Raw genomic sequence first — 15,007 nt, forward strand, 5'->3', positions numbered from 1 at the left:
CCTTGAGGAATGTGGAGATCATGTGAGGGATGGTGCTGATGCGACACAGATATTTGTGAAAGGAAGAGGAAGGGAAGGATACTTCTTCTGTGGGCTACCTCTCTGGCTGGGTCAGGCTATGAGCGCTTCAGCCCTCTCACACTGTAGTGTTGAAGGTACCATGTTGGTCAGGCTCACACGGGACCCCTCTGTCTGCTCGAGGAAACCCTGCAGGCAATGAGCCTTGGGGACAGGTTTCCCTCTTGGTGTTCTTAAATATAGTGTCCCGCGTTGGTTCCAAATGAGCAGCACAGGGCTGGTCCTCTGGAGAGCTGGCTTCTATTTCTGGCTCTTCTACTAACGTGTCGTTTCATTTGGGGCAGGTCACTTTCCTGCCATAACCTTCCCATGCTACAAGAATCTGAGTGGATTAGGATGTGGGTGTCATGCTCCACATGACACAGAGGAATGGGGAGGACCAGAAAATGAGACCAGTAATGAGGATCATTTGGTCTGGCGAAGAAATGGCTCAGGTTTGGCAGAAGGTAATAGAAAAACAGATTACTCCAGCTAGAAAGAACCTTTAAAATTCTTCAGTTTGAGGGGTGCCTGGGTAGCTCAGTCAGTTAAAGCATATGACTCTTGCTTTGGGCCCAGGTCATGATCTCCCGGGTCTTGAGATCAAGCCCTGCATTGGGCTCCGTAATCAGCGGGAGTCTACTTGAGGATCTCTCCCTCTGACCCTCCCCCTACTCACTCTCTCAAATGAATAAATAAACAAAAAATGAATAAATGAAAAAAATGTTCTTTAGTTTGAGAATTCTTCACCTAGGATCTGTGGGCCTCTGGGTTAAATTTCAGGGAGTCTGCACAGCCTCGAAAGTTTTCTGAATAGTTGTTCTTTGATGTGCACATGTATGCTTCTCAGGGGAAAGATGCTTTAGCTTCTGTCACATTCTGGAAAGGTCAGTGATCCAAAACTGGTTAAGAGCCACTGCTTTAGTCCACCAATGTTATGTCATGTGATTCCTAACCAGGAGGGATAAAGCCTCCCCAGATGAGATGGCATTCGGCAAGTGTGAGTGCATTTTTTCCATTGTCAAGTGATTGGGGGGATAAGACTAGCATTCAGTAGATGGGGGCCAGAGCTTTGTGTGTGTGGGGGGGGGAAACAAGACTGAGCAATGAACTACACTGCTCAAAGACCAGCAGCACCCCATGGAGAAATATCATCAGGAATTGAGACCCTAAGACGAGCAATGATTCTCCCTTTGCCACAAAGCTCATCAGTGGCCAAGTTGGGCTTTATTCATAAATCAGAGCAGGAAATGTGCCAGGAGTCCACATTGTTTTATTTCTCCTTGCCAACTGCAAATACACTACAAAGAAAACCAAAGAATCAGAAATCTGTCTGGCCTTCAAAATATCCAGCGATTTTTAAAAAGAATCCCTGGGTTCTTGGTCTTCTTCACCATCAAATAAGGAGGGAGGAAAGAAGTGCTTTACGTATTGGGAAGCTGGGGGGTATATAAATGAGCCTGATAGCCCTAAGTGGCATTGTATATTTTTCAGCCACTGTGAATTGGTGACACCAAGCTTAGACTGTGAAACAGACTCTTTACGTTTCAGAGCCCCTGTTCTGGATATCCCTTTCTCTAAAAAGGAAAGAAGCACTAATATACCAGCGTGGCTATCACTGCCTAGTGCACTGCAAGCAAGTGGCAGGTGCCTCAGATTCCCTGGAATGAACTGGGAGGTGTTAGGCAGTATTGGCTATAAGTCAGGCCCATGGGGTCACCCAGAGAGGGGTTGACATCCTGGCTCTGCCTCTCAGTTGATGTGTGATCTCAGACAACATGCCTTAATCCCTCTGAGCCTCAGTTTCCTCAACTGAAAAGTGGGGATAATAATCGTATCTATGAGGATTAATTGAGATAATCCATGTAAAGTGTCCCACAAAGTCCCTAGCATATGGCGCGGCTCAGTGAATGTTAGCTGTTATTACAAGCGATTATTATGACTGTGTCTGTGATTAAAGACAGCTTTGGGTTCAGAGTGTTGGTGCCAAAATTGCTTTCAGAGGACAAGCTCTGAGTTGGTTTTCAGTCTCGCCCAGCTGCCCAGAAAGAGAGCCGTAGACTGTTTGGGATTGGAGTCATAATGTTTATGAAGTGCCTACTGCACACTCCAGTTTGGGTGAAAGATTGATTTTCTTCCTGTGTGCACATCCCAGCATCGCTTTACAAGTGGGCAAGAAGAGGCTCAGGAAATCATGTAGACGTCTCTCCTGCCTCAGTTTCCTGGTCTGTCAGAGTGTTCAGGTGAATGATGGCAGCCAGGGTGAGCAGAGGGGAGAGACCCCCAGAAGAGTAGGAGGTAACCTTGGCACTGGGAGTCTTCAGACCTCACAGTTTCTTGGAGAGGGGATCCAGACCAAAGACAGCCCTGGACCATTTGCCAATCTCTCATCTTCATGGAAGGAGGTTGGCTGCAGGGCCAGCGGGGAGTCGGAGGGGGAGACAGAAGCTCTATTTGACACGGGCCCGATCGCCGAGGCTGGAGGAGAAAGACTGCCATCTGACTACACTGCAGCCAAGTTCTCATGGGGCCAAACCATTATGGTTTGGGTTGATCCCATTCTCGCTGCCACTGCTCTGGTTGATGCACAAAGGTTTGGGCGTTGCCAAGTCAGCTGCGGTCTTGGTTTGGAAGAGGCATCCAGAGTGTGAATGGAAGTTGTACTTCGGGATTTCCCTTAGCTTCCTGCTCTCAAGATGAAGCCAACTTCTTTTTCTGCCATTTTGAGACCCATTCTTGGCTGGGTGGACAAGATAAATAATTTATCATCATCATCATCATCATTTATTTTATTTATTAAAGATCAATTACTCAGCAGCCCCTACCTTGTGATAATACTAACCTACAGCTGTGCAGCACTTTGCAGGTAATGCAGATGCATGACACATAAACCCAACTCCAACACGAGGCACAAATCTCAAACAGAAGGTTGACTTGGACAGTTATTCTCTGATGCTAAGAGTTTAATGCCAGCTGTACCCCCAACTGTCTGTATAACTGAAGCAACCTTCTCTTGTGTGTTTTCACACTTGGAAAACGGGGTTTCCCCTGATGCAGAAGACAAAACCAAAATCAAAATGTCTTAAGATATTAAATGACACAATAATTTAGAAATAGCTGGCTGTAACACATCCTCATCTTGGGGACTGCAGCGTGTGTGTGTGTGTGTGTGTGTACTCATGCGTGTGTGCAGGAGAACACAATGCACGCCCATGTGCATTGGTGCCCATGTGCACACACACACGAGCCCATGCATGCACACTTTTATGCACAGTGGTGGATGAATGTTAGTGCCCAGAACAAAGAAAACTAAATGTATAAATACATGCCATTATGGCCAATAGCTGGATTGACTCCGATTTTCTCTGCAGATCCTTCCTTGTCCACCCTCTGGCCATGAAATGAGAGTATGTAGTATGCAAAGGATAAAGTAAATCTGGATTTCCTGGGGCTTGTGTTGGCATACCAAGCTCCTTTCAGATCTCTTTGCCAAGACAGAGCCATGCCGGAGGCTTCCGTGGCCTGGGTAATAACTGTACTACCTTGCTCTTGGAGCTGAGGCACATTGTTTTGACATATGCCATACCTTCCGTCTTTCACTGCCTTGGGGCCAGAGGGGAGGGTATGCTTTGAACAATGTAAAATTCCTCTTCCAACAGCTGTGCAAAGCAAACTCACAGCTTTCAACTTCCATCTCAGGGCATCGAGCTTGCTTTTTGGATATGGGCTCCTTGTCCATTCTGGAATCTGTCTCCCTCATTTTCTGGCTTCCAAGAGGGACCAGTTTCAGAAATTCCTTTCTGAGGGGGGCAAGGAAACCTTTAGAGGTTCTCTCTTCTGTTTCATTTTGTTCTAGAATAGGCCTTCCCTGTTGACTGTGTGCCTTGTTTCCCCTGTAAGCCAGCAGCCCCTGAAAGTGGAGGACCTTGTCCTATCCCAGATCTCGGGCCAAGTGTTGTCTATGTCAGACAGTTTCCGAACCTGGAATTAAGTATTTTAACAAGAGGAACAGGAGAGCAGTCCATCTCCCTGCCTCTGTTCTCACCAGTTTTGACTGTGTTGATGCGGGTTCTGCCCAAGGATCAGGGCTCTCAAATGAGGTGTCACCAAGTGAAGCAGAGAGAGGAGGCTCTTCCTTCCTCCGATCACTGTTCGCTTCCAGTTTGGGGGAACGCAGAGCATGCTGGTCGGCACCTTTTGGTGACAGCCATCCACTTGCTCTACAATCTTGGTTCTATTTCTTGCCGTCTCTGAAGCTCAGCTTACATACACTTTTGTGCTTCATAAGACAGGGAACGTAAGAGTTGCCACCACTCGGAAGCGTGCTCAGAGTGAATGAAGTGGGATTTGGGAAAGACCGTGGGACTATAGGGGAAGAAGACGAGGCGGTGGAAACCCACACGGCCCTAGTCATGTGAGTTCATTTCTCATTTACTCGTTGTAGCCATTCCAAGTCGCTCCTTCCCTTCATCCCTTTACAAGCATTTCCCTCCCTTGTTGGTTTTGGATTCTTCTTGCCCCCAGTGAGTTAACCTACGTGTTTCCAGTTTGAATCTCATCGTGCTATTTCCAGGCTGCCAGCCCCCACGGGTGCTGGGGAATAATTGGTCTGTCCTCACCGGTGTTTGTAGCACCTTCCCTTTGAGCGTCATCTGTGCATTTTAATTAATCTGCCACTTTTTCCTCTCTCCTGCTTCCGGATCATTAATAAAGAGATTAACCAAAACCAGACCAATCCCCAGTGGAGGCTCCACCAGGATCTCTCTCTCCCGGCAACTAGCCTTGTCATGGGTCAGAACATCTTCATATGGCCTCACTGACTAATTTTCAGGCCTCGGGACCTGGGTTCAGAACAAAGCCAATTTGAATTAATTTTGCAATTAAGATATGGGGACCAAGCTTAGCCAGTCTTCTATATGGCCTTAGTTTAGTATTTCCACCACATTCCTTTCCTTTTTGTCATTCTACTTTAAATCTGTCGCTTTCCCACCTCTCCCCCTTTCCAGTCCCTGAACAAGATATTAGGGTTATCTGGCAGGATGTAGTCTTTTGAGCCCTTAACATTAGTCAGAGACCATGTCATAGCTGCAGGAATTCTCCAAAGAATTAGGCCCTTCTGGATACAGCTGGACAGTGTCCTTGTTAACCCAGCCAGAGAAATGCATTTGCCTCCAGAGGATGTGGCTGTACCAGAAATAATGAAATGTCTTGAATTTGCATATTAAAAACTTGGCACATTAAAAAGTGCATCCACTTTGATCTCATGCCTCCTCCCTGAGGACAGCTAGAGCACAGCCTCTATGCCTTATTTGTAAGTCACCCTGATTTCCAGCACTGGTTTCAACGCCAGGCCTTGAGATGGTGTGCCTGGTGCTCCGTCCACTACAACACATGGCCTCTGCAGGGGTGAGTGACCCGCAGAGGGACCAGCCTCGGAGGACATCGGGCCTAAGGGGGACAGGAGTTTGTTTACTTCCATGGTGAACACTTTCACAGGGAATATGGGGAGGAGGAAACAGGAGTGGTGGCCTCAAACACCTAGAAATTCTGCCCAGAGCTGAGGATTCTTGGGGAGGTGCTCGACCTGCAGCTGCCTTGGTCCCAGCCTTGGAACTTGAACTTCCTCTGGAAATAAACTCTCTGCAATGTTGGAGAGCAGGGATGGACAAACCCTATAGCGTAATCCGTAAGGGCATCAATTCCAGAGCCAGACTCTGATCAAATCCTGGCTCTGCTGCTTGTTAGCTGGTTATTAACCGTCTTGTGCCTCAGTCTCCCCATCCGAACTGGGGAATGTTAGTACCTACCCCACAGGAGTTGTTACCAAGATTAAAGATCTAATGTGTGTCGGTCCCTGGCACATTGCATTTTTGTTCCTGATGCCCCTACTCCAACCTGGCTAAACCTTCACTCCACACGTGGACAGCAAGCAAGGTCTCTAGGTCCATGGTCAGGAGGAGGCATATGTACTGGGAAGCTAGTCATGGAGAGGTAAACTGGAACTCAAAGGAGAGCGCCCCAGGTGTTTGTGTGTGACAGGACAGACACGGGTGGCTGTGGGCTCAGGTTCTGTCCCACCCCAGTCTCCACCCAGCTTTCTTTTCCATTTCAGCCGCTTTGCCCAAGAACCCTCTGTGTGTGTGTTGTAAACTGAGCCAGAAAGGAGAAATCAGAAATTGCTCTCTTTTGAGTATTTTGAGGGATGGTGAAACCTTGTAGGAATGTTGCTCCAGGGACTGAGAAAACACCATATGTGGGAAAGCATTTCTAAGTGAGGAAAATAGCATCTGCTAGTTGGTCAGGATCTTGGAAAACTCTGAGCAGGGGAAATGGGCACTGGGGAGAGTGTAGGAAGGGGGTTTTACTGAGGTCTTTAACAGGTCTTTTTCCAATTATAGCCAAGAAGAGCCTGGGGACCATGGCCTACTTCAGAGCCAGGCCTTGTGTTTTCTTTGGGAAAAGAGGGCAGAGTTGAGTGGCTTCCAGACCAGGCTTGGCAGAAGCCCATACAGGATCTCAGGCCAGTGAGCAGTGTCTTGGGCAGGTCTCGATGGTGGTAGGCACTCATTCACTAAGCAGACATTGAGACTCTGCAATGGACCAGCCCCATGCTAGGCAGCAGGCACGTGTAGATGAAGAAAGCATGGCCCCTCAGCCAAGAGAAAGACCTACGGCCAATGATAACACAGTAGGATGCTTGGATGGGGGTCTCTGTTAACAGTGACCAAAAGAGAAGAATAGAAGCCCTTCTAAATTGCTTGGGTCAAGCCAGGACTGCCTTCCTTTCTTCACTCTCCACTCCAGGGAGCTAGTCTTCTGGGGAAAGCCCATCCCAGCAGATGGGGTGGAAGATGCAGGCTCCAGGGACCAGAGGGAGCCAGAGATCAGATTGAGGCCCTTCGTGCCCCAGCTTATTCAGAAACACTACTTCACAGCTTCCCGTACTTGTTTGCTTTTGAGATTTGCCTCTTCTCTGTGCTTCCAATTTGCAATAATCTTTTCTTCTCTCACAACTCGTGTGGCTGGTCTGAGATCCAAGTACTTGCTAGCAGTGGCATTTGGGAGAAAGCTCTTTGTTGGTGCAGATTGCTGTAGGCTGTATGCGGAAAAAGGAATTCCTGAATTCGGCTGCTAGGTACCTCGCACACTGCATGGAGGACGGGCGTGCAGCGACTCTGCTGCCTCAGAGAACTCAAATCCACGTTCAGCGAACATTCCCAGGGTGCCGCTACATGCCAGACACTGTGCTGAGAGCTTTCATATAGATTTCATTATGAACCCCTCACAATAATGCTGCTTATGCACAAGGCCACATTTATTTATTGAGCTTTAGAACCGGCGTCCTCTGTCACTCTCTGCCATTACTGAGGAGTCTAATCTTAGACGACTCCCTCCATTCCCACCCCGGGCCTCAGTTTCCTGACTTGTAAAAATGAGGGGTTTACACAGGTTCCTTTCTGCTTCAAACATCTGTGTTTTGGAGAGGTCTAGTTGCAACATTCTTGGACTTGCTCATTATGAGAAAGCTACAAGCAGATTATCAAGGTGGCAGCCACAGGCATCCCTGCTGGGTTTTAATGCAGCCTTACAAGTGGGTTAGAAACCCTTCCCAGTCTGCAGATGATTTATTCCCACAACTTATTCTCAAGCATCATGGTAAGGTTTTGGATTTGATGGTAAGAAACAGTGCAGCTCCAGAAATAGGTAGGACCAATGCTAAGAGGCATTTGGAAACTTTCTTATATTATTAATTTTTTGTATGTGTCACACCCCCACCCCGACCCATGGTGGCCTGATTTCTTTGTGTTGAGTTTCTGTGCTTAGGACCCGAGAGGGACAGAGTTGTCTAAAAGAGTCAGGAGACCTGGGTTCTAATCAATGCCTTGGGTCCCAGAGGCAGCCCGCAGCGAGTTGGGCCGGTAGGACCAGTCCGCCCAGGTGCAGTATTGTCCGGGCAGAAGCTAAAAATAGTAATAAAATCAACTACAAGCCATTCTGCTTTTTATAATCAGCATGCTCTGGCAATTCTGAGCCATATCCATGATACGATGTTCCTTCCTGACAATCCTGACTTCTCCCACTGCCCCATTTAGTCCCCACATTTTTTTAAAGATTATTTATTTATTTATTTGAGAGAGAAAAAGAGCGAGAGAGCACAAGTGGGGTGAGGGACAGAGGGAGAAACAGACTCCCTCCTGAGCAGGGAGCCCGAAGCGGGGCTCAATCCCAAGACCCTGGGATCATGACCTGAGCCAAAGGCAGATGCTTAACCGACTGAGCCATCCAGGGGCCCTTAGTTCCCACATTCCTTAGTTGCCACTGCCAAGAGGAGGAAAGCAGGTCGTCATGAGAGCCTTTTCATTTGGCACATCCCCAGTGTCTCCCCGCCAGACTGCAGCTGAAGTTATGGCCCCTGTCCATAGGTCTGAACGTGACCCCCTCCCATGCAGCACTGAGTGGGCTTTGCCCATCCCTCCTGACCAAAAATGGATGGCTGCTCTCACCTTCAGACAATTTCACCAAAATGGAACATCCTAGCTCCTGCAGCCAGGGCTGGCTTCATGGGTGTGCAGCCAGTAACCATTGTCCAAGGCCCTGCACTCAAGAAGGGGACCCCACACTCAGGGTTTAATGCTCTGTGGTTGCCATTTTGAAATTCCTAATTTTATCTTCAAATATGTGTTTTGTAAGTGAGGTCTGATGGGACAATGGAGCATGCACCGGGAGGCTCGCAGTCTTGGCTCAAATGCAGTCACCCCACCTGCCACCACCCTGCCTCTAAATTATTTTCACACAAAGCCCTGCAAATTAAGTCATTCTGCCTTCAGCTACCCTCTCTTCTATCCCAGCCTCCCCGCACCCAGACCTGGACCTCCACCGTGTATTCACACAGGGGCGAGGCACAGGCAGGAAGGGGCTCCTGGCCTTGGAGAGGAGGGAATCTAGTGAGTAAAGTATGGAGAGCCCTGGGGCCTGTCATACCTGCTGCCACAGCCAATCCAAAACCTGCCGCAGGAATGCCAAGGAAGTGGCGGTTGCTGCTTTTGGGGGCCTTGCAGCTTTTGGGGGGCCACGTAGAAAAGTTTGCTTTCCAACCGGGCACTGAAGAATGAGTGTAGTTTCAACAGGAGAGGTGAGAAAAGTGTGCCAGCAGAAGGAAAAAGCATGTGCACACAGCTCCTAAAGCTTGTTCAGGCAGCTTTGGAAGAGCAAATGGGCTGGGGCCAGGCCGCTACGCCGGAAGTGCAGAGGACTCCTCTACCCTGTGCCTTTCTCTTCCTCCTTCAACTGCAGTTAGGTTTTCGTCATCTATATAATGAAGGAGCTGGATTCAATGCTCTCTTTACATGGCTCTTCTCCCCCTGGGCTTCCTTTTGAATCCCCAGTCCACTGGCACCATCCATCTTTCTTTTTGTCCATGCACCCTTGTCATTACCTGGCTAATCTGTACATCGACTCTCATTCTCTCTGGGACTTCCTGTCGCTGACCATCCTTGATCTATTTCCCCCTGATCAGGTACCCTGTGTAGCTTACAGTGGCTGGGATTTGGGAGGATTTAATAAATTGTTTTCTGATAGACTCTTAGTCCCAAATTGCTTTACCGCAGCTGTATTCCATTTGGAGTGGGGAGAAAGGGCATGCAATTCTAGCTGCATGCATGCCATACATTTTGTGTTCAAGGTTCATTTTGTTGGGCCTGCAACACTGAAGGAAATGTCAATTATATGCAGAGTGGGAGGGAGAGTAGTTATCCTGTGGGAACCACTTTCTTAGGATAATAGATTCTTAGAGCGGTCTCTAGGGGTGGGCAGCGAAGCTAGAATCCTTCTCTCGGCTTTGACCTTGAAGGAGTCAGTTGTCCACAAGAGTGGTTCCCATGGAAGGAAGATGATCCCCTTATCAAAGAGGTGGGCCAAGAGCCAGGAGGAGGAAGTTGGAGCAAAGTGCCTGCAGCATTGCTGGCCTTTGGGGACAAGAGAGCAGTACTTCAGACAAGATGGGGAAAGAGACTGCATCTGGAAGTCCCAAGAGCGAGTTAGCGTGGGCAAGCTCAGACACGGGTACTTGGTAAGCAGTGCTGCTTCTCTGATTCCTGTGTCTCTTGTTTATTTCCCTTCTATTTTCCCCCTGGATTTACTAAAGTCTCTCTGCAAATACCAAAGGTGAACCAAGGGAAGTGCTCTTATTTTCCATGCTTAGAGCCTTTAAGAGGAAACTGTGAGCCCCAGGGGGCCAGTGAGGTGGTAGCAATGGTAACTAAGGTTTGGCTACCTCACCAGGGTGGTGTGGATCACAGAGCGCAGGTGGAGATCACTCCTGCTGCCAGCCCTCCCCGCCTGTAGAGTCTTCTTCCGGAGCCAACCTTCAGAAAAGCTGGGCTTTGCTCTAGTGAGGGAGAGAGGAGCCAGAAAGGTGTCTTCTTGAGATCAGCCCTATAATTCCATAAGGACCCAGCGGAAACTGTGTGTCGAGGTTCTGCTCTGGCCACAGAAGGAGAGTGTGGATGGGTTCAAGTACAATTTAAACGAGGAGATAGCAAAATGAAAATGCAACCCCCCAAAAAAACATTGTGTACTAGAAACGTCACATTAAAAGGCCAAACAAGGGGAAAAAAAGAATCCACAAGGAATCTCGCTGTTCACGGCAGGTCCAGCCCATTCACTTGAGCTGTTTTGTTGCTGTGCCTCCAACTTCTGCAGGTAGTTCTCTGGTGGGGAGGGGTCTCTGGGAAGCAGTTTGGTGCCCTGATGAGGAATGTCTGTTGGAGAGCTCGGCCAGGCCCTCTCACAGAGTGGGGAGCAGCCCCCGACCCCCCGTGTTCATTACAAGGGCGGGAGAACGGCTCCACCAGACACTGCCTGGCCAGGGATGGGCCCATTCTGATGCTGCGGTGTGCGGGCAGCTGACCCATCCCCAGCCTCAGGGTATTCCTTCCAGGGACCCAGATGCTGCAGGAGGTGTAGGGGGGAGGGCGGTAGAGCTATGTTCCTTAAGACCATTGCAAGTCTGCTCCTGTTGCTAAAAGAATGTAAATATGCCTTTATAATTTTCAGGTACAACTTCATAATTTGCCAAGGTGGAGCAGGCTATCGTCTTCTCAGGCTCAAGTGATATTTAAAGAAGTGGCAGGATGTCATCCACGCACAACAGAAGTCTGCAGATAAGAGCAGACCTCAAATGCAGACCTAGATTTCTGTCTAGGAAAGAGGGCAGAGGCGGAAGTCCGAAGTATGAGCCTCATCCTCCCTCTGTCCTGGAGGCTTTTGAGGACCCAGGTCCTGGGGACAGCCCTAACTCTTCTATACCCTAGACCTCACCACTCAGGTTTTTGGTTTATTTAGTTTAATAAAAAAATTACTTTGCCCTCTCTGTCATTCACGAGCACAAGACACACATACGTGTGTGCACACGCACCCGTCTTTCCCTAGCACACAGCCACCATGCCAAAGGAAAGATGATTGAGGAAGAAGCAGGTGGAATTCCAGGAGAAAAAGGTACTTTAGAGATTCAAAGGACTCCTATGGAGGCAGTATTTCCCAAGGAAGGAAGTCAACAGCCCTGGTCTCCAGACACCAGAGAGGAGCCTGGGTGTTCTTGCTGGCTCTCACAGGATACTCAGCCCAGAATGATGTGGATTCAGCTGCCCCAGCCTGCCATTAACCCTTGTGTTTCCTTTTCAGATCTTACAGGTGAACAAGGTGATGTCCATCTTGTTTTATGTGATATTTCTCGCGTATCTCCGTGGCATCCAAGGTAACAACATGGATCAAAGGAGTTTGCCTGAAGACTCGCTCAATTCCCTGATTATTAAGCTGATCCAGGCAGATATTTTGAAAAACAAGCTCTCCAAGCAGATGGTGGACGTTAAGGAGAACTACCAGAGCACCGTGCCCAAAGCGGAGGCCCCCCGCAAGCCGGAGCAGGGAGAGCCCGCCAAGTCGGAATTCCAGCCCGTGATTGCGATGGACACGGACCTGCTGCGGCAACAGAGACGCTACAACTCGCCACGGGTCCTGCTGAGTGACAGCACCCCCCTGGAGCCCCCTCCCTTGTATCTCATGGAGGATTACGTGGGCAACCCCGTGGTGGCCAACAGAACGTCGCGGAGGAAGAGGTACGCGGAGCACAAGAGTCACCGAGGGGAGTACTCCGTATGCGACAGCGAGAGTCTGTGGGTAACCGACAAGTCATCGGCCATCGACATTCGGGGACACCAGGTCACGGTGCTGGGGGAGATCAAAACCGGCAACTCTCCCGTCAAACAATATTTTTATGAGACAAGATGTAAAGAAGCCAGGCCTGTCAAAAACGGTTGCAGGGGGATTGACGATAAACACTGGAACTCTCAGTGCAAAACGTCCCAAACCTACGTCCGAGCACTGACGTCAGAAAACAATAAACTTGTGGGCTGGCGATGGATACGGATAGACACCTCCTGTGTGTGTGCCTTGTCGAGAAAAATCGGAAGAACATAAATTGGCATCTCTCCCCATATATAAATTATTACTTTAAATTATATGATATGCATGTAGCATATAAATGTTTATATTGTTTTTATATATTATAAGTTGACCTTTATTTATTAAACTTCAGCAACCCTACAGTATATAAGCTTTTTTCTCAATAAAATCCGTGTGCTTGCCTTCCCTCAGGCCTCTCCCATCTGTTAAACCTTATTTTGTGCCCCTGCTCTTGGGAGCTGCCCTGTAAAATCTTTGTACACCAGTATTCTGCATTCAGTATTTGTCAAGGCCATGACTGTCGTTTTAGTAAACTTGTTAAAATCAGATGCTGTCAGAGTTGTGTGTAGACACAGTGATGCCCCCCCCCTTCTGGTATACTTCATGTTTGATTGGTTCATTAAATGCACTGTTGGCACGTCCGCGGGAATGATACACGGTAGCTTTGAGAGCCATACTTCATTCTGGCCAGCAAGTTCACTGTCGGGGACTTGCTCTCCCTTCTCTGCTGTCACTCTTGCCAATTAGAACTCTGATTCGCTCCAACGTTATGGTCCCGGAACAATAACAACAAACCTGGCAATTTTAGTTGTGGAAGTCTCTTTTCAGCACTTTTGTTGTTTGGGGGTTTGGGTTAAGAGTTGGATTTTTTTTTTTTTTTTTTTTTGGCTACGGTTTTTGTTTTGCTTTCTGTAAGTGGTTTCATCCTTTTAGGCATATAGGAAAAAATGTTTAAAGTCTTTGTAACAGAATAATTTTATGGCTACCCAGAAGCCAGCTGAAATAGATCATGAATAATCTACAGACAGAAGTGAACTTCCTCATTAGAGATCCTCTGGGTGCGTGGCCTCCCCCTTTCTCCGGAGGCCCCTCCCAGAGCTGTATGAGAAATTGGAAAATGCTCGCACTTCGGAGTCAGATCTGGGTTCAAAATCCCAGGTCCTCCCCTCCTTGTGACTGGGGGCAAGGCTTTGAAGGCTTTCCAGAGCCTGGGGTGCCTAGGGTCAGAAAGTCACCTGGGATTCTTGCAAACTCAACAGGGCTAACAGGAGGACTCCGCTAAATAACCACTGTGGACTTCTTAGCATGGGGCAGGCATTCGAGATAGTTCCTTCTTCCTTCCCTTCCTCTCCTTTCTTAGCTATCATATACCTCTGTATCATTTTTGGTGGGTTTATCATTCTGAGACGTAAGAGCTCAAACGGAAGGAAGGTGCTACTGAGTCCCAGAGAGATCCCTGTGGTGATGGCCACACCCGCCTGCAGAAGCAGGCCTGAGGAAGACACAGTGGCTCCCCCAAGCCGTTTGCCCCTGGGAAGCAGACATTCCCCCCGGGACTAAGGCCCAAGGACTCTCATCTCCCATCTCATCAGAGGCCTGAGTACCCACTGTTCAGCTCTGCAGCCCTTCCCTGCGTTGCGCTGCTTTCGAGGTCCGAGTGTTCTCTAACTAGAGCAGCCCATGTCCCCTGATAAAACATGCATTCTTTATGTGACATGAACCTCTTGAAACAGCCTCAGCAAATTTCAAGAGCACCATCATATTGCACTCGATGCCGGACGTCTAAAATACGAAGGCAGAACATGAGGAATTGGCCTTGTGCCCACCTTCTGCGGGGCACTTGCAAACACGGCCACCCTTCCTTGTCACACGTGTGTTGAGGTAGGCATTATCACCTCCAGTTTATAGGCAAGGAAACGTGCTGAGGATTTAACTGGCCCGTGGGCATTGAGCGAGCAGGTGGCAGAGCTAAGAGTTAAATCCGTGGCTGGAATGAGGACCACGGTCTTGTTTCCTCTTCATTAGGCCTGCTCTGCCCCTCTTCTATGCATCACTTTGCATTTCAGAATGAACAGTACAGCCTAGGGACATGGAAAGCATAGTTGCCTGCATGGAAACCTTGTGTGGTTCCTGCTTCGTGAGCAAGAACACAATGAACCCACTGATAAAGTAACATCTGTCTTATGGTGGAATCCAAGCCCTCTTCTCAGACTGAAACTAATGGTCCTCTTCTGGACTTGCTATTCCAAGTAGGTAGAGGGCCTGTCTGGAGGGTCTGGCTGCCTGGGGAGATGGGCTTGGGAGACAGAGCTCCCCCCCCCGCCCCCCACCTGGGAATGCACTGTTCCTAAACAACAGGGCCCCAGCAAAGGAGTTTGCCTGCAGATGGAGAGTGAATCTGGAGCAGCGTGCTTCTGGGCAGCGTGCAGCTCTGGTGACAAAGTGAGCCTGGGGATGAGATGAAGACCTTCCAGAAAGGAACTCCAGCCTTCAGGCCATGGGAACGGCTTTGCCTCCCCCATACTGGGTGGCAGAGCAACAAAGCCTTATCTGGTTCCACGTGAGTAACTTTATTGGCATAAGAGGGCGTTCAAGTGCTGCCAAAGTCAACACGTCGGGCTTACAGGTCCGGGGCACAGCCTTCCTCAAGGTTCACAGGAGCCCTGCTTCTATCTAGTGTACATACTTGCCATTGCGATAGCTCCAT

At 48.8% G+C, this 15,007-nt stretch overlaps 1 protein-coding gene across 2 annotated transcripts in view; it reads left to right on the top strand.

Moving 5' to 3' along the window:
• Positions 1–12,846, top strand: part of NTF3 (neurotrophin 3) — a 65,291-nt gene extending 52,445 nt beyond the window's left edge. Inside the window, exons 2-3 of one of the 2 annotated variants that reach the window (XM_045781280.2) lie at positions 4,346–4,471; positions 11,740–12,845. In XM_045781280.2, the coding sequence (XP_045637236.1) occupies positions 11,761–12,534 (774 nt within the window). In that variant the 5' untranslated portion in view covers positions 4,346–4,471; positions 11,740–11,760 and the 3' untranslated portion in view covers positions 12,535–12,845. Of the gene's footprint in view, positions 1–4,345; positions 4,472–11,739 lie in introns of both variants that reach the window. The other variant, XM_045781279.2, reaches the window with a different exon arrangement.
• The last annotated feature ends 2,161 nt before the right edge of the window (positions 12,847–15,007 follow it).

Source organism: Ursus americanus, chromosome 25 (assembly GCF_024610735.1).
Source record: "Ursus americanus isolate L20-20 chromosome 25, mUrsAme1.1.p, whole genome shotgun sequence".
Classification (NCBI taxonomy): Eukaryota; Metazoa; Chordata; class Mammalia; order Carnivora; family Ursidae; genus Ursus; species Ursus americanus.